Genomic DNA, 27,064 nt, shown 5'->3' with positions numbered 1-27,064 from the left:
CCAGGGGAGTTGATAAAATATTTTTGATTGGGTGATGTATTTTTATGCATTTTTACTTGTGTGACCACTGGGAGGTAACTGTGTGTGAGGACAGGCAGGTGTGCTCTCAGAAAACAGAAGAATCTCAAATATTTATCAGTTATTAATTAATTGTTAGTTAATTTAAATAAATAGTGATAACTGTAATTGTTGATCACACAGCAAACGTGGATATTTCTGTACTCTAATGGTGATACAGTTGGTTTTTTCCTGCTTTTAAACATTACAAAAAAGATAACATAAAGACCTTCTGATTCCTTATCTGGTTCTGTTTTTAGAAACTCAGCTTTTAGGGAAAAAATGCAATTTAATTGTAAACTGTCCACGAAATAAATTTAGTTTAATGGGATACTTAAACAGTATAAACGAAGGCAGATCACAGAGGCGTTTGCTCTGCACAAATGTCAAGCTCTGTTTTGCGTGATGCAGAAATTGTTGAATTGAGAATTTTCCAGGCCACTGAACTTCTTGGGGAGTGTTCTTCATCTGAGGAATTAAAGGATTAGGATGTAATTTAGATCTTCTGGTGAGAGCTTCCTTCTAATGACTTTTATCCATGTTCTGGGCTGCTTTGCACAGAGGAGGGGAATTACTCGGTCATTAATCGAGCTGACACCTTGCCAAGGAAGTTCTTTGTGCAAAGAATCCTTTTCACCTCTTTCCATTCATGAGAAACAACTCCAGCATTTTCCTGAATTTTCCAGAATTTTCCAACTATCCATAAAAATGGAACAGATTATCCAAGCTGGGACTTCTCACCAGCTGGGTGGACAAAAAGCAAGGAAAACTCTCCCAGGTGGGAAGAGCTTGAGGAGGAATTGTGGATCGTGGGATTCTCCAGTTGAGGTTTTTATAGAAATTTTGTCCTTCCAAAACCTGAAGGGAAATGATGGAAAAGATGGAGAGGGAATGTTTATGAGAGCATGGAGTGCCAGAGGTAAATGGGATATTGGGAATTAGGAATTGTTCCCTGGGAGGGTGGGCAGGGCAGAGCCTGTCAAAATCACGTTCTGTGCATGAATAGCAGCACTCCAAAATTCCTGGGTGCAATAATGTGCCAGTGAAATAAATTATGGCTTTAAGAGAGAGATCTGTTGCAAAACTTTAAAATTTCAGGCTTCTCATCCCTGGCCTTGGCTCTACACAATGGGAATAGCCTGAATATTTATTTATTTTATACCCTGCAAAAGCCCTAATTTAGGCAGAGCTTTCACCAGAATTTGTGCTTTTTAAAGTAAAAACCACAGCACAAATCTGTAACTGAGCTTCATTCAGTGCTCCCACACCCCCTGTTCAACACTTGAATAAATAACTCTGTATGAGGATCCTGATGTGAGAAATTCAAATGCTGATTTTTTAATTCTCTGTCAAGGACTTTCAAGCACTGACTTTAATTTTCTCCTCATTTTTGGCAGTTGGCAGTTTTACTTCATGCTGGATTCAGGTGTATTTATCTAAATGAAATGTTTCCAAATTAACCTACCAGCTAATTTAAACCTTGGAGAAAATGTCTTTTTTGGATTTTTTTTTTCCCTCCTGTAAATCTACTTTGGTAAATATTTGTACAGATGCTGCTCTTGGAGACATTGAAAACCTTTGTTATAATTTGTGTTTTCCTCTAAATATTGCACATCACAAAAGCTGTGGCACCACTGTAAATCATGGCAGAAAATACAATTATTGCCACAGTGCAGGTGTGTTTATTTATTTGTGCCGCTTGATCACAGGTGGGCTGGCAGAGACTGCAATAAATTCAATTTCCAAGAGTTTTTCTGCTAGAAATTGTTTTTAGATACATCATTCAGGACTCCCAGGAAGGATTTTTTAATACCTGTTAATTAGCAATGATACCCAATTGGATACCAAATAGAATCCTGATTTTGGTATGGTTTATGTCTAAATTAAAGATTGTCCAGTAACACACAGGTATTGTAAAATATTTTAATTGTAGTAGTAGTAGTAATAAATAATAATAATAATAATAATAATAATAATAATAATAATAATAATAATAATAATAATAATAATAATAATAATAATAATAATAATAATAATAATATCTGAGCTAAATGAAAGGCCCACCAAAACTTATGAAATAGACTTCAAAGCCATTTATTTGAAAAAAATAACATTTAAAAAGCTGCTTACATCTGACTGTATCACATCTAAAGTCATCACAGCACATAAAATAGTCTTTGAGGCAAGCTAGAAAATAAAACAGGAGTAAAATCAAAAGTTCTGCTTTGTAAAAGATCTGAATAGTAGAATTGTATCCCCTGAAGCACAAAAGGCTGGGTGACCTTGTCCTGTATCCCCTTCCCAAGCATCAAGCTTGGAATGAAGGTCACATTTCAGATCTCAATAATGCATTGTTGTTGTTGTTGTTATTATTAATATTGTTTTTCTTCTGTCTTCAATCACAGAACAACACAGTGTTCATGTTGATTCTTGGCCTCACAGGCCCTCAAATTCCAGTCTCAGTAATGAATTCCTGTTTTGGAGCAGAGATGGGGATCAGCTTTATATCTAAATGAAGGTAACTAATTTGTGGATTAAAATGGACTTAAAATACTAATTTAACTTTTATTTCTGCTCACTTGCTCCCTTTATTCTTCTCCCCCTCACCTTTGTGATTAATAGTATTTTTTGTGGCTAGTACTATTTCAATCTGATCAAACAGATGCTGAAATCACTTTATAAAGCCTAAGTGAAGCTGAATTGATATAAAGTGAATCTGGGTGTGTTTTATTGATTTGGGGAGGTGCAGATTTGGGACCACTGAGCTCCTTGCAAGTCCCCCTCCCTCAGAGAGGGGCTCGATAGGGCTGGACAGGTTCAGGTTTGGGAACAGGTTCAGGTTCAGATATAGGCACAAGTTCAAGTGTAGGTTCAGACACAGATCTAGATAAAGGTTCAGGTACAGGTTCATGTGCAGGTACAGGTGCAGCTATGGACAAGGGTTCAGCTACAGATACAGGTATGACCACAGGTATTTTTTTGGGTACAGGTGTAGGGACAGGTTCATATACAGACTCAGGCACAGGTACAGATTCATGTACAGGTATAGACACAGGTGCAGGTACAAGAACAGGTTTGTGTGCTGGTTCATGTACAGGTACAGGTTCAAATTCAGGTACAGGTTCAGATTCAGGTGTGGTCAGAGGTACAGGTAGAAGTTCACGTACAGATACAAGCAGAGGTACAAGCACAGGCTTTGTCATTGGTACAGGTTCAGGAAAATGTTCAGGTTGGGGCACAGATACAGCTCCAGGCACAGGTACAGATCGGGCACAGGTTCAGGACGGGGCACAGGTACAAGCGCAAGTTCAGGAGGGGACATAGGTACAAATCAGGTCCAGATACAAGCACAGGTACAAGCACAGGTTCAGGCCGGGACACTGATACAGATGCAGGCGCAGGTACAAGCACAGGAGCGATGCCAGCTCCTATTAATTTCTCCGTGCCGGTCCCGCCGTGAGGGACCGGCTGCTCCCGTCGCGGTTCCCGGGCAGCGCCTGAGGCGCGAGCGGCTCCGCGGGGCGGCGCCTCCGTTTGAACTCAAACCGCCCTCGCCGCTTCCCATTGGCTGCGCGGCGCGTCGCGCGCCGCCCCCTCCGCCAATTAGAAGCCACCGCGCTCCTTTTCGAATGTTCAACGGTCCTCTCGGTGCGTTCGTTTCTGCTTCCGCCGATCCGGTACGGGGTAAAGCTAAAAGAGTCCCTCTGTCCGGTACCGCTTGTCGCGGCCGGGCGGGCTCGGTGCTGTTCCGCCGCCATGGCTGCTGCCGGCAGGCGCGAGCGGTGGCGGCGGCTCCCAGTACATCCGTCTGCGCGGTTCCCGGGGGCTCTGTTTTGGTGCCTGGCGGAGGGATACAGCGGGGCGGAAGGGGGGGCGCAGTGCGAGGGCTCGGGGGCGGCGCGCGCGCGCGGGAAGGGCTCAGTCGGCGCCGCGCCGTGCCGGGAGCGCGCGTCGGACGCCGCCACACGGGGCCCCTCAGCGGCCGCCAGCGCTCCGGCTGACCCAGGTACGGGTGGGCCGGCGGGGAGGGGAGTAGGGCCGGGGGGACGCGGCTTTGGGGTGCCGCGAGGAGGACTTGGGCTGCCTGACACCCCGCTTCGGTGGCCACCTGCCCTGCCATGGTGGCCCCATGCCATGGCGGCTGTTGCCCTCTTCTCCCCCGGTGTTTACCTGTCCTGTGGCCGCCTGAAGCCCGTGCTTATCAGTTTCTGCTTCTGCAGCTCGTGTGGCTCGTTTGGCCTGTGGGCGCTGGTGGCTGCCGTGGGCAGGACCCCGAGTGTTTGCGTGCCCTAAAGCCTGAGGGACGGCCGGCTTCCCCTCCGAGTTGTGTCTTGTTATCAACAAGTGTTTTATCGCATGAAACCTACCTAAAAATTACTTGAGAACTTCTCTTTAACTGCGCTTAATTGCCTTGTTTTACCTTGCTGCTTTCAAATGGAGTGTTAATAAAGATGCTCCTTTGAGGATCGATTGTGGTAATAGTACTTATACATTAAATGTATATATATTTATACATTTGTATATATATATAACTATAAATATATACATACGTTTATGGGACGAAATCTGTGTTGCTCCTGAAGCTTTCCAAGGTTATGTTGGGTAACAAAAGTCACCTGAATACCAACATTAGTCTGACAATTTATATAAATATATTCCTAATTTTTACACAGAAAAACACATATAAGCAGCAGTGAGATTCTTCTGCCGTCCATTAGAAAATATCTCATCTCTGGTACAAAATAAAGCACAAAAATTTACATCAATTTTATCTCATGAACATGTAAATCATAATTAGGAGGAGTAATCTGGGTGTTTTTTATAGGTAAGGTTCCTTACGTTCGACGATGCCACGCTATGGAACCATCGTTGTCATTAAAAGGAATGGGACTGATGGAATTGTTTTTCCTCTCACCTCAACTTCTTGTTTATTTGGAAGGTGAGAATTTGCTTGCATACATTGAAAGAATGAGTGTTTTCCTGCAGATGTTGTATTTTAATGCTTATTTACATTGAAAGAATGAGTGTTTTCCTGCAGATGATGTATTTTAATGCTTATTTACAAAAATAAACGTGTATTTAAGAATGGTGTACAGAGGAGGGAAGGTGATACTGGACTAGGGTTGATGTAAGAGTAGAAAGTTGAACTTTATTTTATTACTCCTTTTTGCCTTTCCTTGCCAGAAGTACTTTGAGTGATTGATTGATTTTAAGTTTCTGGCCACAGGAAATGGGGGGAAGGGATTAAAGATGATGAGTGATAAGATGAACAGCAAGTCAAAAGCATTAGAGATTAGCTTCAGAAAAGGACAGAAAGGAAAAGTCTGTACATTTATAAACATGTTTTAGCTCACTAATAACTTTTAAGAAGGTGGAAATTGTTCTGCAGGTGAGACCAAGGTCCAGTGACCTGTTGGCAGTCTCAGGTCAGAAATGTAAACCTGAGAATGACTTTAACAGCTCATTTTGTGTGAAAATATTCCACAAGTTTCAGGAAGCTCTGGAGCAAGTGAATCCCACAGCACCAGCTGTGCTGTAGTTGTGTCTCAGCTTGTTGTGATCTGCTTTTTTCACTTTGGGTGTTTATCTGGTTTTCTGATGCTGGAGGCGTGTCAGCTGCTATTTTTTAAATAGCAGTTTAAAAAGACTTTGGTAGTTAATTCTCTTTAAACGAGACACATCACGCTGCTGTACCATTGCTAACTGAAACATTGGGTGATGCCCTGCTTGTGGCAGTGTCTGTGTGGGACTGAAGCCGTGTTTCCCCCAGGAAATCGGAATGCGACATCCGCATGCGGCTGCCCTGGGTGTCCAACGAGCACTGCAGGATCCAGATCAACGAGAACAAGGAGGTGAGCTGCTGTGCTGAGCATGCCCGGGGTGCTGCAGCCCTGCAGGTCACTCATGCCTTGCTTTGCTTTGCTTTGCTTTGCTTTTCAGGCAGTCCTGACCAACCTGAGCTCGGTGAACCCCACGCAGCTGAACGGGGCTTGCTTTGAGCAGCCGGTGCTGCTGAAGCACGGAGATGTGCTGACCATCATCGATCGTTCCTTCAGGTGGGTGCCAGCCTCTTCCTTATTTCATTCTAGATAAGAAATACTGAAATTTCGTTCATATTTCCCTGTAAAATCTTACAGGGCTGTCGCAGACATTTTGTCATAAAAATCTTTTCTTTGAGATTTGTTCATCTTCTGGGAAGCAGAGCCCCAGAAGAAGAATGTAAGCAGTGGTTATGGGCTGCTGTGATTGGCTCATGTTCTGTGTGTACAATTAAAGGCCAATCACAGGAGCAAACACAGACACAGAACTTTGTTATTCATTCTTTTCTATACTATTCTTAAGTTAGCAACCTCTGCAACTTCTCTTTATTCTTTTTAGTATAGTAATAATGTGTTATATATTATCTATCAATAAATCCAGCCTTCTGATCATCAGCCAAGATTCTCGTCCACATCTCTCACCTGAAGGCCTCATCAGGTCTCTGTAATATTGGGCTTCATCAGAAGGCAGGATTGCTGAAGTCAGCTTTTTATCACTTCTATTGCATGAAGCTAAATCAGTGAAGATAGAATTGTTTAGAGACATCATTCTTATTTTGTTTTAGGGTGAAATTTCAAGTTGCTAAAGCCTTTCAAATGGAGATGTATGCACTGTTGGGAGGGGGCAACATTCCTAGGTTATTCCTCTTAATAATCAGAATTGAGTCATCAGTTATTTGACAAAACATGGTGTTTGAAAATATTTGTTCAGGTTTGAATATCCTCTGCAATCAACACCAAAAAGGAAGCGGTCCAGGTCTCCAAAAGATGAAACTCTGCAGGTAACTTTGGGCTGTGGGATTTTTCTTTACAAACATATTGGTAGTAGTGACATGATTTTATATCTTCTAGTTCTGTTTTCTTATTAAAAGGAATTACACTTTTCTTATTAAAAGTAACTTTCAGCCCTAAACTGCCCTTCTGTCTTCAAATACAAATCAACTCTTTCTAAGTTCTTTGAAAAATTTAGCAAATTTTAGTCAGAAATTTGCCACTGTTTGGTAATAGATAATTAATAATTCATGGTGTTACTAAGACAGAGCTATAAATCTTCCACTGGGTTTGGTAAGGGGAGGTTCAAGTGTTTTCATTCTTATTTGACAGCTCAGAATTTAAGTGATAAAACAACATTAAAACAACATGAACTTTTCCCATCTAGGGCCTCAAATGTATTGGCCAATGTTAAATATTGAAAAGTTCAAGGATTATTAATTTGAATACTTTAAAGCTTGTTTAAGGACAGTGCATATTCTCCTATAATAGTTTATTTCAATGTAGAATTGAAAGCTGAAGTATAAAATATTTGTTGCTCTGCTGTAATGTTGTACAAATTTACAGGTTCTTCATGTTCAGCAGGTGGCAGAAGTGGAATCATTACCCAAACAACCTCCAGGAGCTAAAAGTCTTGATGCTTCAGGTTGGTGCCTGTTTCATCAGGGCTTTGTTTGCTTTTGCCCCCTTAACTGCATTTATTGTTGGCATTAGAATGAAACCACAGTTAAAAGAGGGGAGAAAAGGCATTTTAAGACTTTTCCAATCTGAGAGCACCTTGTGGTGTCAGTCATTATCTCATCATGTTTAAATACTGTGAATTCACCTTGGACATTCAAATTGAACTTGAACTGCTCTGCTGACCTACAGCTACACTTTTTTCCTTAGCCAATATGGCATTATCTCATGCATTCTTTCCTGATGAAAAATTGAAAAAGTAGAATTTTGAAGGTACACAATATATATATTGAAATGTTTACAGGAACTGTTTGCTGTAGAACCAGAAAAATCCAGAGCTGCTAATTCTGGGTAATTGTAACCCATAGACTGCTTAAATGCCAGGACTTCACCTTCCCATCCTTCTTGTCTTAAATAATCCTGATTTTCAGAGAAGGCTCTTTATTATCATTTCTGACTGATATTTTTGTCCCAATGCAAAAAGCCCCAGCTGCTTCCAGGTGTTCCATTTCAGTAGATCCTGTCACCAACATCTTTTCATAAAAATCCTTTCTCTAGGATTTTTTTTGTGGCCTCAGCAACAAAATGTAACCAATGGTTGTTTGCTGCTGTGGGATGCCACAGGTGCATCTGGGATTGTGTTTGGATTTACTGACCACTCACAGCAGAGCTGGGTCTCACTCTGTGCTTTATTTATTTATTATAGCCCTTTGTTATTCATTCCTTTTCTATTCTTAGCTTAGCTAGCTTCTGAGAATTTTCCTTCTATTCCTTTTAGCATAGTAATAATGTAATATACATCATAAAATAATAAATCAAGCCTTCTGAACATGAGGTCACCATTCTCACCTCTCTCTTCACCCTGAAAAACCCTTGCAAGCTCTGTAACAAGATCCTGGCTGACAGGGAAAGTCTTTGCTGACCTGGATCTTCCCCCTTGGGAGGGAAAATAAGGAATTTTCAATCTGTATTGATGGAACTTTTATTTGTAGTTCTGCAATTTTAAAGTAACTCTGTGTCTGTGTTTTTGTTTATCTACAAAGAAAGCAAAGCAAATGCTGAGTGTGAAGAAAAAAATGCCAATGAAGAGAAACAAACTCCAGAGAAAAATCTTCCTGAAGCTTTCCCTGTCAAACTCCAAACACCCAAATCTTCACAGAGAATACATCATGTTCTTAAAAAACAAAATGAAATGTCTCCCTTTAGTAAACTCTATGAAAAAGTGAAAAATGAGCTGAAAGTGGAAAAATCTCTGCAGAGGAGAAGTTCCTCTCAGCAAGCTGCAAAAGGAGACGCTGGGAGTGCTCCCATTCCATCCCAGAGTTGCCCTTTTGATCTGGGCAGCCTGGCTAAAAGAAGGGAATCAGGCAGGATGGAAAATATTGAAAAATGTATAATTGTGAGAAGAGAAGAAGAAAACAGCCCAGGTTTTGAGCAGCTGTCAGCTGGGGGGAGAGCTGCCAGGAGGAGTTTTACCAGGAGCCCTCAAGGTCCCGTTTCACAGGAGGTGTCAGCAGAGAGCAGGCAGGGTGCATTGCAGGATCCCAAGGGATTGAGGACACCGGGAAGTTGCAGAGGTGCTGCAGTTACCCCCAGGCCCAGCAGGGAGAGGCAGAGCAGCTCGCTGGTGCTGCTGGAGCAGTGCTGCATCGAGAGGTTTGAGTGCCCCGTTCAGAGGGCTGCTGCAATTCCGGCCGTGCTGGGCACAGCCACGGCCACCAGGAGGAGCCCTCGCTCTGCTCCGGTGCCACCTCCCACAGGGAGCCCTGCAGGCACCCCTGGCACCCCTGGCACCCCAGGGCGTGGGGCACTGAAGCTGGAGCCCCTTGCAGAGATGCCATCTGCAGCGTGCAGAATTGAGGACACACAGCTGCCTTTGCCAGAAGAGAAAAGCTTCAAGCAAAGACGCAATAGCAAACAACAAACACCAGGAAAACCTGCCCAGGAGGTGCTGAAAGAAATCTGGGATCAGGCAAACCTGGAGAACTCAGAGGTGGGATATTGTGAAACCCCTGCCTCTGTCTCTGATTCCAAGAGTCCCAGAAGAAGCAGCAGGGAAAGTAAAGAATTCTTGGGCAAAAGTGCCCATTCAGAGGCATTGGCTGCAGAGGGGATGTTGGCATCTCCTGCTGGTCAGACACCTGGGAGGAAAAGGGGGAGGCAGAGGAGCTCTGGAGGGCTGGCTGGAACAGCACTGGAGACAGACCCTGCTCAGGAGCAGCACAGCTCAGGCAGAAAGGCCAGGGCAGCTCCAGCAGAGCTGGCCATGGACAGGAGTCACCAACAGCAGGGTCTGGAAGTCACCAGTGCTGCAGGAGCTCGGAGAGCATCAGGCAGGAGATCTGGAAGTGCTGAGCTGGGAGACACCGAGCCTGGCTCAGAAAGCAAAACTTTGGGCCTCTTGCATGGAGGAGACTCAGGTAAATACACTGGATTCCCTACTTGGTTTTTGTATGAGAGAAATTCTGTAGCATTCTCCTACTTGGCTAAAATGTACAACCAATTACTGACACTAATTATAAAATATTTATAATGGAGTTACATTTGACCTTAACAATACCCAGTATGTATAAAATATCCTGGATTGAATCTATTTCCCTTTAAGGTAAGTTTCTCTGGGTTTTGTTTCCAACTTTGAAATGCACAAGGAAAAGTTAAAATGCTGCCTTGGATTCTTGGATATCTAAAAATCATTTCAATTGTTCTTTTCAGGCAAGACAAAAAGAATCTCTCAGAAGAGGAAAAGTGGTGAAATGCTCCCTCAGACTTTGGGCAAAAGGAAGAGAGTGTCCTTTGGTGGCCATCTGAGCCCAGAACTCTTTGATAAAAGTTTGCCTCCCAACTCTCCCCTGAAGAGAGGAGCCCTCCCTGCCAGGAGGAGCTTACCCCATGGAACCTCTCCTCGGGCTGTGCTCAAAAAGGCTCAGAGCTTGAGGCTCTTGTTAGATCAGGTAAATGTTCAGAGAAATCAAGTTGCTGAGTCCATTACTGTCAGCAGAATTTAGAGATTCTATTATATATGTATTTATTAATTCAGAATTAGTAGTAACCCTTGTGTGGTGCATGCTGGTGTCACTCATGAGTGTTTGGGGATGCTCAAAGAATCATCAGCTAAAACAGGTTTATTATAAAGTGAAAGTACAACCAAGGTCACTCTGCTACTTTGTGGATGGGTAAAACACACAAGGAAAAATCAGGCTAAAAGTTTAAAATCAATCAATCTGAAACTAAAATAGACATAAAAAGATGTAGTTGGTGGCTGAGGGTGGATGAAGGGTAAGGATGGGAAAGGATGAGGATCAAAAGTAAGGTAAAGGTAAACCCTCCTGCCTAACTTAGCCCAGACTTGATCAACAGTTTAGGAATCATTTATCATTCCTGAAAAAATAAAATCCAAGTCTCAGGCAGAGTTTGCCTGCACTGATCACTTCATTAAAAAGAAGGAAAAATTTTTAATTTACTTTTTATTTTTTTCCTAGGAAGAGAAGTCGTCACCCACAGCTTGCCCGGCCCAGCAGCCCCCGGGTGCCTCAGGGCCTGTGCCAGCCCCCAGAGCCCCTGTGGGCTCCCCATTCTCCATCTCCCAGCCCCCCACTCCCTTCCCCATCACAGAGGAGGATCCTGAGGAGGAGAGTGGTGCCCAGGGGAGGAGCCCCAGATCTGCTGCTGCTGCTGCTGCCCAGGATGGCACTGCCAGCTCTGCCAGAGGTGCCCAGCTGCGCCCAAAGGGCTCTGCCAGGAGGAGCAGGGGTGGGGCTGTGGCTGCCATCAGTGCCAAGAGGAGGAGCGGTGCCTCCAGTGCCAACTTAGTAGGTTGGTTTCAATAGTTAATTTTTAATATTCACACACAGGAACCACACTGGGAATGACTTGGTTTTGTTATGCAGAGGCCACCAGGTAATTGGGGAATCTTGTGAAATCTGCTGCATCTATAAATTCATTTAAAGACAAATATTAATGTTCAGAAGTTTTAAAATTAACATTCTCTTTGCAAGGTTATAGTCATGATCTTTAAAATCTGTCAGGTTCAAGTAGTGTTAAACTAAACCATGTTTATCACATCACTTTGGTTTTGAGAAACTTCACCTTTCATAGCAATGCAGCTTCACTTTGGTTATTTTGTGCCTTCTTTTTATACAAGGCTCACAAACTTAGCCCAGGAACTGGGCTGTATTTAACTGCTCCAAGTGGTACTTAAGTGATAGAAATAAAAAATAGGATCATAACTGGGTGTTATTTTCAAATCCTCAGAATTCCCAGTGTTGAGCACTGATTGGAAATAGTTCTGACAGCACTGGAAACTGTAATAGGGGAGTTCTGGTTCTTCAGGTTTTGACTTTTGAATAAACTTTGAAGCAGGGTGTATTTGTCACCTGTTTCTTCAGTTAAATCAGTTTGACAAAGTCCAATTCCCCATTCACCCAGGAATTTTTATTACTTTATTATTCTGTCCATTTCAATGGCAGCAGAGCTCTTGACAAATACCAGTGGCATTCCATTTCTCACCACTCTGTATTGTGCTTTTTAATATCACTGCAGCAATTCCTGCTGTAATATGAAAAGAACATCACAGCTCTTAAAAACTTCAGCTCCAAAGTAAAACTGATCCCAGAGCTTTTCCAGGTAATTTCCTGGATGCTTGGCATTTCCCCTGCATCCTGCACACCCTGGCAATGTCAGCTCTTCAAAGTTCTTTTTATTTACAGACTGACATAGCAATTCTGACAGGAGAATAACAGCATCCTTTTCTTGGATGGGAAAGGAGCAGCATTCCCCTTTTTATCTGTTTTAAAAAGTCATTTCTTTTATATGATCCCTTTGCTCTGATAGCTTTTATCCTGAAGTGAACCAGGCAGGTGTTTGACACCTTCCAGCTCCATTTATTGCACAGCTGTAACTCACTGCTCCCTCTGCTGGGTACAGAATGTGCTGAGATGAACAGAACCTTGCTGTGGGAATTTTGGGAGTGTGTCACCAGGAGAAAGTGATACAAGAAAAATGATGGGAAGGCTGTGTAGATCTAAATTCAGGCTAAATAACTGAAATTCCTCAGGAAGATGGAAAAGAAACTTCACTTAGAAACAATTTCTGTTCTGTTAAATCTCAGCAGAGTAAAGCTCATTTATAATGAACGAGGCTGAAAAGCTCATGGCAAGTTCCTGTTGGGAAAAATGAGTTCCTTCCAAAAGGAACTGGGTTGGTGTTCAGCTGCAGGATCTGAGCTGTGTTTGGCACTGTGTTTGTGTAAAGCTCATTGCTTTGGTGTGGAAACCTCACTGGGAACTTGGAGTCTCCTTAAACTTCAGCTGAAATTGGGTTTTCAAATTGAGAATATTTCAGAGAGCACTTCAGCTGTTACCAGATAATAACAACCAATTTCCTCTGCCAGACTGCAGAAAATGTGTTGGAATCATAAAAAAAATAATTGTGAACTTCCATTTACACAGCTGAGAGTTAAATTGGTTCTTTCTCCTTTTCTTCTAGTTGCAAAATCTTGGGCAGAAGTGGTAAAACTGGGAGTGGCAAGACCACAGCCAAAGACTGCTAAAAGAACTGTCCATAAAGGAAGAGCCCTGAAGAGATTAAACCACCCACCCAAGGTATCCCTGTCTTTCTTGTGTTGCTTTGTTTTATTTTCTTGCATGTCCACCAAGCAGCTTGGATGGATTTTGGCTGAGCCCTTGGTGTGATATAAAACGGGAGTCGATGTCTCCCACAGCATGTGGGAAATGGAGATTGGCACAGAAATAATCCCAGAATTAATAGGGTTGGAAAAGACCTCAAAGATCTTGGAATCCAAGCTCTGATCTTAAAAATCAGGCAGGAGCTGCCTTTCCTAAATAAACTCAGGCTGGCTGGACCTTCCAGCCCTCACCCTGCAGCCTCTGGCACCTCCCAGTTACCCATGAGTGATGGAAAATTATGGAAGGAGCTTGGCCACCATCAGTGTTTCTTCAATAACTGTTTGGTTTGGTTTTGTTTTTTGTTCTTTTCCCTCTGCAGACTCCAGAGAGGAAAATAAAAGGTCACTTCAGCACAGGTCATGCAGAGTCACCTGCCACCATAGTTGTAGGCAGAGCCTATTCCACCACAGTCAGCTCAGCTGGACACGTCCCCAGAGTGGTGAAAAATCCCAGGCTGAAGCTGAACATGGACATGGATGAAAGTTTCACAGGTGAGATTTCAAAGTGTTGCTTCATCTGCCTGCTGTGCAGTTCTTTTGTCAAAACCTCTGCTCATTTCCCCAAATGTCATTTCTAGGGGTGCCTGAAATGTTCCAAACCCCAAAAACTCAGGGAGGACGAGCACTTCCTTTGGCTGCTGCTCAGAGTGCTGATGTTACACCCCCGTGGGCTGCAGGGGACATCTCTGACTTGCACACTCCTGAGGAATCTGGTAGGTTTGGTATTTTAAAAAAAGAATATTGAGATATATTCTAGGTTAGGAGCAGTCTCAGCCTAGGCAGACTTAACTGAGGTGAAGCATCCAGCAACCCCTGAGAGGAGCCATTGAGATTTATCAGGTTTTAAAATGTAGTTCCAGTTAGTTTCTGAGTAGGATATTTTATTATTCATTGTGTTTGGTGTGGAACTTCAAGCTGCTGATGAGACATTGAGACACTGAATGCCCAATGCACTGTTTGGATTTTGATTTCTAGAAGGGTCTATTTGAATTTGAATTGGATTTTTTTTTTACTATGCAGCAATTAAAATGCTTGGATTTTCTGCTTAATTTATTTCCCAAATTACATAAATCTACTGCTTATTTCAGGAGAGATGCTGGTGTCACCATTAAATAATTCAGATGCTTCAGAGCAGAAGCAGGAGAGCCCAGGCATATTCCACCTTCTGGGAGAGGAGTCATCTCCATCTGTGTGTGATGAAACAGCCACAAAAACTCCTGAAAAGAGAAAAGCTGTGCACAAAGATCCTGGGGATGGTCTGGCAGTAACTCCAGCAAAACCAGCAGCTCTGGGGAGATCAGCAGGGAAAAGGAGGACTCCAAAGCAGAAAGTGGAGCCAGCTGAGCTCATGTCAAGCAAAAGGAAGATTTTGAGGACCCCTGAGCAAAGGTCAGAAGCAGGAGAGGTTTTGTCAGGTATCAGGAGACTCATGAAGACCCCAAGGCAGAAGCCTGAGCCTGTAGAGGCTCTGTCAGGCATCAAACAACTCTTGAAGACCCCAGAGCAGAAATTGGAGCCTACAGAGGTTTTGTCAGGCATCAGACAGCTCTTGAAAACCCCAAAGCAGAAACTGGAGCCTGTAGTGGTTCTGTCAGGCACCAAGCAACTTTTGAAGACCCCAGATGAGAAGTTGGAACCTGTAGAAGTTTTGTCAGGCATCAAACAACTCTTGAAGACCCCAAAGCAGAAGTTGGAGCCTGCAGAGGTTCTGTCAGGCATCAAACAACTCTTGAAGACCCCGGATGAGAAGTTGGAACCTGTAGAGGTTTTGTCAGGCACCAAGCACCTCTTGAAAACCCCAGATCAGAAATTGGAGCCTACAGAGGTTCTTTCAGGCATCAAACAGCTCTTGAAAACCCCAGATCAGAAATTGGAGCGTACAGAGGTTTTGTCAGGCACCAAGCAACTCCTGAAGACCCCAGATGAGAAGTTGGAACCTTGTTAGAGGTTTTTGTCAGGCACCAAGCAACTCTTGAAAACCCCGAAGCAGAAGGTGGAGCCTGTAGTGGTACTGTCAGGCATCAAGCAACTTTTGAAGACCCCAGATGAGAAGTTGGAACCTGTAGAAGTTTTGTCAGGCATCAAACAGCTCTTGAAAACCCCAAAGCAGAAACTGGAGCCTGTAGTGCTTCTGTCAGGCACCAAGCAACTTTTGAAGACCCCGGATGAGAAGTTGGAGCCTGCAGAGGTTCTGTCAGGCATCAAACAACTCTTGAAGACCCCAAAGCAGAAGTTGGAGCCTGCACAAGTTCTGTCAGGCATCAAACAACTCTTGAAGACCCCGGATGAGAAGTTGGAGCCTACAGAGGTTCTGTCAGGCATCAAACAACTCTTGAAGACCCCGGATGAGAAGTTGGAACCTGTAGAGGTTTTGTCAGGCACCAAGCACCTCTTGAAAACCCCAGATCAGAAATTGGAGCCTGCAGAGGTTCTTTCAGGCATCAAACAGCTCTTGAAGACCCCAAAGCAGAAGTTGGAGCCTGCAGAGGTTCTGTCAGGCATCAAACAACTCTTGAAAACCCCAAAGCAGAAACTGGAGCCTGTAGTGCTTCTGTCAGGCACCAAGCAACTCTTGAAGACCCCAAAGCAGAAGTTGGAGCCTGCACAAGTTCTGTCAGGCATCAAACAACTCTTGAAGACCCCGGATGAGAAGTTGGAGCCTACAGAGGTTCTGCCAGACATCAAGCACCTCATGAAGACCCCAAAGCAGAAACTGCAGCCTACAGAGGTTTTGTCAGGCATCAAGCATCTCATGAAGACCCCAAAGCAGAAGTTGGAGCCTGCAGAAGTTCTGCCAGACATCAAGCACCTCTTGAAGACCCCAAAGCAGAAGTTGGAGCCTGTAGAGGCTTTGTCAGGCATCAAGCACCTCCTGAAAACCCCGAAGCAGAAGCTGGAGCCTGTAGAGGCTTTGTCAGGCATCAAGCACCTCCTGAAAACCCCGAAGCAGAAGGTGGAGCCTGTGGAGGCTCTGTCAGGCATCAGGCACCTGCTGAGGACCCCACGGCGGAAGGCAGAGCCACGGGAGGAGCTGGCAGGCATCAAGCAGCTCCTGAGCACCCCTCAGCAAGAGCTGGAAGCAGTCACAGATGGAATTGCCCTGAAAAGGTTGCTGGAGACTCCAGCAGAGAGCAGGGGAGCAGTGAAAGCTGTGGCAGCTGGGAGTGCAGGCAGGAGGAGCCCAAAGCTGAGATCGCAGCCCCTGGAGGACATGGTTGGCATCAGCCGCCTTTTCCACACACCAAAGGAGAAGGCACAGCCTGTGGAAAACACCTTTGGCATTCAGAGATTGATGAAGTCTCCTAAAGAGAAACATCAGCCAGTGGAGGATTTTGTGGGGCTGCAGAGGCTCCTGGCAGAGCCCAGGCAGAAATCTGATTCTGAAGTGGATTATGCTGGTGTGACTGAAATGTTTGGTACCCCAGAGGAAATGAAGGTAAAATACTTCAGCTTTTGGAAAGGATGTTTTATTTAATCAATTTTTTTATCAAATTTATTTATTTAATCAATTTATTTAATCAAATATTTTAGATTTTGAAACTTGTGGTTGAAATGAATTTAGGCTTCCTAGTATGATACTTTGTATCTTGCAACATTTTATAGGGACAGCTGCATTTGTGTGTGTTAAAGTGCATTTATTTGAAAGGACCTGTCACAAATGAGTGTTTTAAGGGTGTTTAAGGATCATTAAAAACAGGCTTCATAATTAAGTGCTAAGGTGAATATAAAAGTGACATTCCCAGCATCTCATTCACCATTCCACACTGACCATTGCAGGCAGAAGGGAAGTGCTGCAGTCAGTGGGTCAGGGTTGGTGATGTCTGTGCCCAGCCTGGTTTGTTCTGCTGCTGCTTTTTATTGTGAGGAGAATCTTGATCTTCAGTGCAGATGTGCTGCCATCACTGCCAGTATCATTTCCTGAAAAAATGATTTTGATTCTCACTTTCCATAGGTGAAATGCTGAGTACCCCTGGGCTCAGAACTACAATGAAACACTACAGAACACTCAAATCTTCAATACCCCAAATTCCCTTTGAGCACTGATTCAGGCACTTCTCAACCTCTCCACAGTGCAGTCTTTCACTTGAGATGGCAAGAATTGAATTTGTTATCTTTGTGGGTTTATATCAGATAAATGGATGCATTTATAAGACTAATTGATTTAATTTGTAAAGAAAAGGGTTTCACAAGCATTTTTATAAACACTGCTGTACATTCATCTGGTATTGGTTGGCTCCAAGTTCTTGTCCTGTCAGACACACATTTATTGGGTTTTTTTTATTCCTTTAGGTCAGATCAGTAAATGTTATGGATTCTCAGGGAGAAATTTCACCTCCTGGTTCTAATTCCAGTCATAAACATGGTAAGGACAAATATTTTGCTTAGAGGAATAATGAATATATAAAATCATGAATGTTACCATGAAATTCAAATGTTGTGAGCCCAGCTATTTCCTGAGCTAAGATTTTTTTCCCTTTGACCTATTCAAATAAATTAAACAACTTCAGTCAGAAGCCTGGCCTTTAATCTAGGTTAAATATTTCTTTATTTATTGTATGATTTGTTTGAGCAAGATGCTTCTGCGAGGGCAATGGGAATACACAGATCCTTTGATGTGGCACAGGAATGTCTAATTTTTGTTTGTGCTCTTTGCCCTGCTCTAGAAGAGAAAGGAGAAGTTTGCCCAGGTGCAGATTGCCAACAGGACTCAGCTGGTGGAGAGCAGCCTGCCCAGAGAGGCAGAAGGGCCAGGAGGGCTGGAAATGGTGGCAGCTCCAAGGAGGTGCCAAGCCCTGACAGCCAGGAGGAGATGGGAGTGATCACACCTGGAAACAAGGGAAGAGCAAGGAGGACAAGGCCTTGCTTACAAGGAGTTGTTCCAAAGTGCCCTGATCAGGAAGGGATTGATGTTGTTTCATCTGTGGAACCACCTGGAGCTGCTCAGAGAGCAGGGAGAGGTAAAAGGAAAGAGCTGAAGGAGTTAAAACCTCCAAATGAACACCTGGAGTCGTGTGTGGAAGATTCCTCAGTGCTACAAAAAGCACCTGCAGATACCAAACAGAGTTTGCAGGAGGGCGGCACCAGTGAGGCTGAAGGTGACCCAGGCACCAAGACAGGAGCTGGAAAGGCTCAGAGTGAAACGTGGCAGCTGCAGACAGGTTTGAATAACCCTGAGAGCAAAGCTGAGGACAGTGGGGAAGGGCTCCTGTCACCGAGGAGGAGGCACAGGGGAGCAGAGAACACAGACCCAGGGATGGCACCAAGGAGAGGGACACGGGCAAGGAATGACCGAGGGAAAGCAGCTTCTCCAGGAGACCCTCATGGAACAAGCAGGAAGCTTCGTAAAGACCCATCCCCAAAGGTGTCACAAAAACAGGAGCAGGCTTGGGACAAAGCTCCTGAGGCTGTCACAGCACAAGAATCTGAAAATGGCACTCAACTTGAACTAGAGGCAACAGAGAGAAGAGTGAAGTCTCTTAGAAGTACGAGAAACAGAAAGCACTCAGCTGAAATCAAAGCAGACACTGCTGGGGTCGCACTTGAAAATACACAAAACATTCAGAAAACTGAGGAAACATCAAGTGAAACTGATGCTGAAGCACAATCCCACGTGAAAAATAAGATGAAAGGATCTCAGGGATATGAAACAGGAAATGCTCAGGAAAATACAACAGAGGCAGCTCGAAGATTAAAGGCAGAGTCACCTTCTGCAGAGACAAACAGAATGCCAGCCAGTGCTCAGAACGTGGAAGCAAACAGGGCTAGAACCAGGAGAGGCAAAAAAAACTCTTTGGAGCAAAAAACTGAGGAATTTCCTGAAAATGTGAACGGCCTAAAACCAATTGCTGCCAAATGTGAGTCAGAAGTGGCTGAGTGTTGTCTGCAGGATGCTGTGGGCCCTGTGTGTGGCAGTGCAGCCCCGGGCAGGGAGGGGCAGCCCAGCCCAGGTGCTGCTGACAGGGCCAGTCCTGCTCTGGGCACTCACAGGAGGACCAGGAATGAACGGGGAATCCTTAAAGCAAAGCAAACTGAAACCCTGCAGGGCAATCCAGCACAAAATAATGCAGTGCTGCCTAGAAGAGGAAGAGGTAAAAAAGTTAATTTTCAGCTTGAAGAAAGCAGTTCCAAAGCAATTGAAGGAAAAAGTTTACCTGAGGGTGATGAAGGGGTGACTGACAAAGATAATCAACGTGAGAGTTCCGAAATTCCTCCTTCACTGGGAAGGAGGAGCAGGAGGAAGCAACCTGATTCCATCCCACAGAAAGCTAGTCCTGCCTTTGTGGGAAAAGCAGCATCAAGTGCAGATGCCAGGCAAGTTGTGCAGGAGGCAGGATCAGCGCTGGGAGCAGAGGACACGGCACCGAGGCGGGGCCGGAGCCGCGGGGCGGCCGCAGCCTCAGCCAGCACATCCCCCTCTGTCAGAGCCAGGCAGGGGCTGCTCCTGGAGGGCGCTGCCAAACAGGTGCCACTGAGAGAGGAGCAAAATCCAGCTCTGGGGAAGAAAACTCTGAATGCACCAGCAAGGGACAGAAGGAAAAAGACGGATCCAGCAGCAGAGGCAGGTAGTCCAACTCCTCGTGCCTTGTCAGAGACTCAGGATGAAGGCACTCAGGAAGAACAACATGTGCCTTTGGAAGCAGGGTCCTGTGCCAAGGAGAAGGCACCAGGAAGGGGCAGAAGGAAGGAAGCTGCTCTGGCATCACACACAAGCAATTCCATCTCTCTGCGAGGGAAGCGCAGGTTGCCCGCAGGTGATGGAGAAGCAGCTCCCAAAGAAGAGCAGAATGTTCCCTTAGAAACTTGTGATCCATCTGGGAAAGAAAATCAGCTGAGAAGAAGCAGGAGGAAGGAAATTGCCCCCTTGGTAGAAGCCAAAAGTTCTGTTCAGGGAAACCAGGTCCTGTCAAAACAAAGTGGTAGGAAAAATAACAGTAGGGGAGTTCAACAGAGTTTGGACAGTTCTTCCCAAGAAAATACGGAGCTTGTAAAAGAGAGCTCGAGGCAAGCAGCCACCTCACTGCCTCCTACTCCCACCTCACTGCAGGGTTTGCCAGAAGATGGTAAGGACAGAATTCCTGAAGAAAAAAGTAAAGTTTTAAACATAGCTCCACCTGCAAAAGAAAATCCATCAAGAGTGAGCAGGAAGAAAACAACTTCTTCCACTTCTGAAGAAACAATTTCCACTTCTCTCAGGGGAAAACCCAACCTGCCCAGAGGCAGAGCTCAGAAGAGGGCTCTTCAGGAAAGTGAAGATGCATCTGCAGAAGATGACCCATGCCAGGGGAGAACAAGGCAGCTGAGAGGCAACAGGAGGAAGGTGGAGGTGTCAGAGGCAGCTGCTCCTGCTGCTCCCCACAGAAGCAGTGACTTGGCAGGCAATGGCAGCGCTCTGGGAGCTCAACATTTGAGTGCAGCTCCCACTGGTTCTGGAGAGGATCAGCCAGGACAGGGCCAGGATGGTGCCCCTGCTCCCCAGGCAGCTCCCACCTCTGGCAGGAGGAGGCGCCAGCTGCCAGCAGAGGATGTGCCAGCCAAAAAACTGAAACCAGGTGAGGCAAGGCTTGTCTTTCTCTGTAAGCTTGGCTGAGTTTGTGATGGAAAAGCTCCCAGCTCCCTCAGCTGCTCCTGGGGCTCTCCCAGCCCCATTCCTGTGGGATCTCAGCACCTCAGGACTGAGGTGTCACCGAGAGCACCCTTGGGGGGCTCGGGAGTCCTGGAATGTTCCAGAAGTGTCTGGTGGCTGGACTTTGATCCTACACAGGAGACGACACCTGTATGAGGAAGGAGGATTTCACCGGGGTGAATGGTGAAGGGATTAAGTTAATTAGAGGGTGAGACACAGGGTTTAGGATTTCTGTACAGGGGGGTTTAGAGAATAAGATGGAGGAATTGGGGCGTGTCCTGTCCTTCTTCTTCTTCTTCTTCTTCTCCTCCATCTTCTTTGGTGATGGTGGCACTTTGGGATTGGTCATTACTAAAAGTGCACCGAGCAATAAGGGATAAATGGTATTGGGGAAAAATGATAAATATTGTACACGTAACATTTGGGTATAAAGATAGGTGACTGTCCGGAGGGCAGCACAGTGTGCTCATGGCTGGCTGCTGAGCAGAGCTCTGTCGGGCTGAAAAGAAAATCTTTTAGATAAACAATTAATAAACACAGAGACCGAGAAAAGAACTGAAGCCTCTTCTCGTCCTTCGATACGCGGCTGCCCCAAGGCCACCCCGGGCCTTCCAGGCCCTCCAAACAGCCGAAAACCGGACACTGTCCCTTCCCTGCTCACTGCCCAGCCCCTCCTGAGCTGAGGGACCCAAACTGGGCCCTGGGCCAGTCCCTGCCCTGTCCCTGCCCTGTCCTGCTGCCACCTAAAATACTGCCTGCAGTTTTCAGCTTAACCTAAAAACTCCCAATTAGAAAATATGATCAAATGAGTGCCTTGAAGGAGAAATGGCAGCAGCTCTGTAGTGCTACAGCAAGGAATTGCCTGCCATAAAACTTGCCCTGTTTTCATTTTTGCAGGACTTTGGTGTTGGTTGTGTTTTAGTTTCACATATCAGTGGAAGGAATTTTAGCTAAAATGGCAGCTAATTGGTTTTGGTGCTCTCATTAATGTTAACCTACTTTCAGAAATAGCTGTGACTCCTCAGGGATCCAACTTAGAAGTGTGGGGTTGGTATCTGGTTTGTTGAATTCAGAGCTGTCATCTTTGCAGTGTTGTCATTGGGGACATTTCCTTGCCAAACAATGGAGGGGAAGATGGAATTTTGTGGGGAATGTTTGATGGATGATACAAATTGACATTTTTGTTCCATGTGCAAATAGGGAATGATGAAAATGGGTCTCTGCAAAGAGGAAGAAGAAACAAAACTAAACCTGGAGAAGAGGATGCAAGGGCAGCTCAGAGCACTGCAGGGATGGAGAGGAGGACAAGATCCAGCACAAGAACCAGGAAATAGCCTAAGAGTCCCAGAACCAGTTTTTAAATCAATTCAGTAATTCCAATTACAGGATTTTTTAATGTGAATTGATTTGCACTCTGATTTTAAGCTAAGACTTTTGGTAATTCCATGGTTGCTTTGCAAAATATATTTCTTAATGTGCCTACAGATAGACAGTAGATATTTCCTTATAGCTTTGCCAATATGTGGTGGTTCCTAAACCATGGGGTGCTTGTGCAAAGCTGCAAACATAAATTCCATTTTGTTTACCAGTGTTTCTGCCCTTTTTCCTGTTGATCAGTACAACAATCAGGAAGCTAAAGCTATTTTCTGCTGAAATTTTCCTACGCTTAAATTTTATTTTTCGTTGGAGTTCTGTAAATATTCTTTTAAAAAAAACATAGTTGTATTAGCAGAAGTATTATGCTAAATTTTAATAAGTTTTTTTAAAAAAATTCAATTTGTATTGAAAAGTGCAGGTTCTGAAGTCATTAAACTTGTAAACAGTTTGGTGCTTGTGTGGTTTTTTGGGTTTTTAAGAATGCATAAGAATAATTGCTGCTGTTTTAAAAGTTCATTTCTAAGGTTCATCCTCTGATTGATGTGGTTTGCAGACAGAATTTTTAGGACTTTTTACAGATAATTTGTCTTCAAGGCTGGGGACTTCTGAAATGCAGAAACAGAGAAAATTCAGCCTGGACATCAAAGTTGTGTGCAGTTTTTAGACCTGATTTCAAATCCTTGTTGATGTGTGTGAGGAGCTGGGGATGGTTCTGCAGCAGAGCAGCTGGAACTGGAATTGTTCAGGTTGGAAAAGATCCTAAAACTCCAAACCTCAAAACTGATATAATAATACGATTTTTTTTTATTTAGGTTGGATTTTTTGCCTGTTTTTTATCATGTGGAATGTGCTGTACTCATATCCACAGAGGGTTTTTATTGAATTATAATGCACTTTTTAAAAAAATTATTTTATTCTAGTGTGAAAATTCCAGTCTGTCCATACATCCAGGGTTGCTCCATCCCAGGAGCAGAATCTGCTGCTTTCCCTTGAGCCTCACATGGTTAAATATGAGAATTGGAATATTCTGTGGTGAGGGGGTCTGTTTGGTTTGGTTTGGGTTTTTTGTGGGTTTTTTTTAACCCTGTTTCCCAAACATGACATTCCTAAAACTTTAACCCTGAAATCTCAGAGGAAAGCAAAATTTTACCATCTCCCCTAAATTCAAAACTGTCTCCTTTGTATAAGCAATGCCATGGTTGGGAAATACAGGGATGCACAGGAATATTTTTCTGGATTTAAGAAGTTTGGGGTTTTTTTTCTCCAGTCACTCAGATCAGATTTGAGTTTTGTCCTAATTCAAATTTAACAAAGCTTGGATTAAATGCCTCAGTTCTCCTCCACAGCTGGGGTTTCTCCCCAAGATGGAATTTGTGGATAAACTAAACTTCAGGAACATCTCCTGAAGTAAATTCTCCTTGTCTGGTACTCAAAAATCAGAATTGTCTGCTCTCATTGCCACTTTCCCAGGTGCCTCACTGGAGTTGGTGTTGGGTCTGAGCAGGAATCCTGGGCAGAGGCTGCTCTGAGGTGGGCAGAGCCTCTCCAGGAATTTATCCCACTGCTTTTGCAGGAATTGGAAAGATCTCCCTGAGGAATTTATCCCACTGCTTTGTGGGAATTAGAGATCTCCCTGAGGAATTTATCCCACTGCTTTGCAGGAATGGGAGAGATCTCCAGATGCAGAGCCAGTTTCTGTCATGCCAGGAGCACGCCCACATCCTGTGGAGATCTGTGCAAGGCCAGATCTGTGTTTGGTGGAGATGGACAAGGTAGGATGGGAATTCCCAAAGCAAAGGTTCACTTGTGGAAGCCTCAGAAAGTGATGTTGTGTCATGTTGATTCAAATTTGATAAAGATGTATTTCATTTTATAGGCAGCTCCACTCTGAAAATCTGAAACTGCAAATCCACCTCAAGGTAGTTAATTCTGAGGGAGAGCTGAGACAAATCTTTTACCTGAGGGGTCAAACAAATCAAAAGAATGCAAGAAGCTCTTTTGCTGCTTCTGCTGCCCACAGCATCCATGCCGGAATGCCCTCCAATGCTGTGATCCGTATGATGTCCTCTCCCTGTTGCTGCGCTTCATCTGAAATCTCTTCATCTTCACGAAATCCCGAAGTTGAAGGACAATCCGTTTGCTGCGTTGTCATTGTTTTCTTAGATGTTTTCTTTTTATAAGTTGTTGGCAAAAATGGCTGCATTGTTGCGGTCTCGCCACGAGATGGCGCTGTGGCTCCCCCGAACAGATCCGGCACCCCGGGCACTTCGGTCATCCCCCCACAGGGTGGCGCTGTCACCGGGCCGGACAACCGTGATGGCGGCACGAACTCGACTGCCCCTCGTTCGGCAGAGTGCCGCGTCCGCGATCTTGTTTGGCTGCATGACTTCTGATTGAGCTGACAATGGAGCTTGAATACGTGAACCTCTCCCCTGGATGGAAGAGGCTTGGGCCCCAGGGTTTGGACTGAAGGCACCGGGAGCGGAGAGGGGGTGGAGCCCCGAGCGCGGCCCCTCCTCGCCCGACGTCACAGGGGATCGGGCCCGCCTCCCGCCGCGCTCTGCTTTCCGCGCATGCGTGCTTTCGGAAACGCCCCCCGTCTCCTCCGAGCTGACGTCACTGTCTCCGTCCCGTTCCTCCTCCGAAGTCTCCTCCGTACGATCTGTCCCTGACTCTCTCTCCTCCTCCTCTGACGCTGTATCCCCGCCTCCCACCGGGGCGCGCAGCCGGGCCCGCTCCGGGATTCGGGCCGATCTCCGCGTCCCGGCTTCCGGGTTTGACGTCACAACCGCGCGTCCTCTGCGTCTCCCTACGGCAGCCGACTGGAGCTCTGTAACCGCCCCTGTCTCGCTGCCCGTGTCTGACGCTGCCGCGTCGGTCTGAGAGCCGTCCCCGGAGTTCCGCGAGCCTTGCCTCTCGCACGCGTTGTTGGCGCCGTGCCGGCTGAGGCAGCCGCCGCTCCCGGCGCTGCGCTCGCAAAAGCCGCACCAGAACCCGCGTCCCTCATCGCCTCCACACGCGCTCCCCCCGCCAGCCCGCACCGCCGCCGCCGCGAGAAAGCGCTTCCCCCTCCCCTCCTGTCCCCCTTGGACCCCCCTTCCGACCCCGCCGCTTGTCCCGTCCCGTCTCCCCCTGGCCCCTGCGAGTGGAAGGGCGCGCCCCCAAGGAGCGACCCGCGTCCTCGGTCTCGCTGGGAGAAAACCTCAACTCGTCTGGGATTGGGATGGTGTCATCTGTGCCTGAGTCGGAGCCTGAAGCCCCTGCACTCTCTGCGGTTTCAGGGCGTTTTGGAGATCTCTTGGGTTTTCGGGGTGGTGGGACCGGAGGCAATGACATTGCTCCCTGCTCCCGTTCCTCGAGAGCTTTTTCCCCCTGACTAACTGGGATCGGAGCCAATCTCCGTTTCGAGCCTTGCTCACCTCCCTCCGCCCCTGTGGGATTTGCATCAAGTTGTTGCCTCGCCAATCTTTTTGACTGCACTGAGGTAGCTTCTAACATAATTCTTGCCGGAGACAGCGATGTCAAGGCAGTCTCGTCCTTTCTCGCGGCTAAGAGATAAAGGTGTCTATTAATTTCTTGCCAAAACCCCACTTCAAACAACAGACGCGTCTCCGAAAGCGGGTAATTGAGTCTTGCGGCGAGGGTGTATCTGGCCTGGGATGGGTCCGGCTCGCAGAGGGCAGGCCGACACCCCGCTGCAATCAGCGAGCACCCCTGGGCGTGTGAGGGCCTCGGGCTGTGCTCGCCTGCGCACCGATCTCACCGCCAGTGGACTCTCGATGGGGTTAAGTCCGGTTTAATGAACGATCCAAGATGACATCCAAGGACAGGCCCCAAGGAAGGACTCCAAGAAAAAACCCCAAGGAGAGACCAAGAAATGGGGGAGAAACAAGGTTATGAAGGGAGTGGGTGTACAAAGGAGGGGTTGACACGGAACCAATCAGGAAGGGTGCAGGGATGAACTTAACATGACTGACGTAAAGGGGAATCCAGTGAATACAAAGTAAAGGAGGGGCCCCACAGGCAACCACAACCCCCAGAGAGAAGAAGGCTGGAAAGTTGGGAGGAGTGGGGGGTGATTGACCAGGGAGGGGAGAAAGTCTACATTTAAGAAAATAAAGGGAGAAGAGGTATTATATAACTTAACTGACAATTTATGCCAATAGCGGGAAAACTGGGAAGGGCAGAACCATTTGCAAACATAGGGGGGAACAACACAAAATGGGGGAGCTATACAATACACTTAACAAACACACTACTACACTTAACAAACACACTACTACAGGTCTGCAGGGCTTCAGGCTTGTCCCCCTTGTTGGGGTGGCCCACCCAGGAATGCCAAATGACCGCTCCAGCTGTTCATCCCTGCACGGTCACACACAGGATGGCCTTGGGACAGCCCACACTCCAAAGGACGAGCCTGCACTCTTCAGATTTTCAGTCTTCGATATTGTTTGTTATTTCTTACCTGCAAAATTTTCTTCCAGCCTGACAGAGGTGTGACCAGCAAGGCAGCCAAGGGCACTCTGACCTCCCACTGGGCGGTCGTCTATTTTTATACTAAAAACTACCTACAATATATTTACCTTTCACTCATATTAGCAAGTCCACCTTCACCAAGAACCAATCCCAAAGTGCCAACATCACCACAGAAAGTGGATGACAAGAAGAAGAAAGAAGAAGGACAAGACACGCCCTGATCACTCCATCTTGTCTCCATAACCCCTCTGTACCAAAATCCCAAAATCTGTATTTCCACCCTGTGAATACTTCATTCTTACACCACTTATCCCCAAGTGACTCTCTTGTCCTCAAACAGGTGGAACATCCTGTGCA

The 27,064-nt window shown here is 45.7% G+C and overlaps 1 protein-coding gene across 1 annotated transcript; it reads left to right on the top strand.

Annotated features, from left to right (window-relative positions):
* The first annotated feature begins 3,983 nt into the window (after positions 1 to 3,983).
* On the top strand, positions 3,984 to 22,676 carry MKI67 (marker of proliferation Ki-67). Its single transcript, XM_064716894.1, has 17 exons — positions 3,984 to 4,063; positions 4,883 to 4,996; positions 5,828 to 5,909; positions 5,998 to 6,113; positions 6,808 to 6,877; positions 7,452 to 7,512; positions 8,588 to 9,964; positions 10,257 to 10,495; positions 11,024 to 11,357; positions 13,029 to 13,144; positions 13,548 to 13,719; positions 13,806 to 13,940; positions 14,316 to 15,104; positions 15,186 to 16,663; positions 17,518 to 17,590; positions 17,892 to 20,777; positions 22,052 to 22,676. The coding sequence occupies exons 2-17, from the start codon at positions 4,905 to 4,907 to the stop codon at positions 22,183 to 22,185; spliced, it is 8,154 nt and encodes a 2,717-aa protein (XP_064572964.1). The 5' UTR covers positions 3,984 to 4,063; positions 4,883 to 4,904; the 3' UTR covers positions 22,186 to 22,676.
* Positions 22,677 to 27,064: the final 4,388 nt, after the last annotated feature.

This window comes from Zonotrichia leucophrys, chromosome 6 (assembly GCF_028769735.1).
Source record: "Zonotrichia leucophrys gambelii isolate GWCS_2022_RI chromosome 6, RI_Zleu_2.0, whole genome shotgun sequence".
NCBI classification, from domain to species: domain Eukaryota; kingdom Metazoa; phylum Chordata; class Aves; order Passeriformes; family Passerellidae; genus Zonotrichia; species Zonotrichia leucophrys.
The sequence above is the reverse complement of the archived record's forward strand: the minus strand, read 5'-3'. Positions and strand labels throughout refer to the sequence as shown.

Excerpts from the sequence above, each read along its gene's own strand:
- MKI67 (XM_064716894.1), top strand. The coding sequence starts at position 4,905 with ATGCCACGCTATGGAACCATCGTTGTCATTAAAAGGAATGGGACTGAT. Across the intron at positions 13,145-13,547 it reads GATTAAACCACCCACCCAAG|ACTCCAGAGAGGAAAATAAA; the intron begins GTATCCCTGTCT and ends TTCCCTCTGCAG. Across the intron at positions 15,105-15,185 it reads CCCAGATCAGAAATTGGAGC|GCACCAAGCAACTCTTGAAA; the intron begins GTACAGAGGTTT and ends GGTTTTTGTCAG.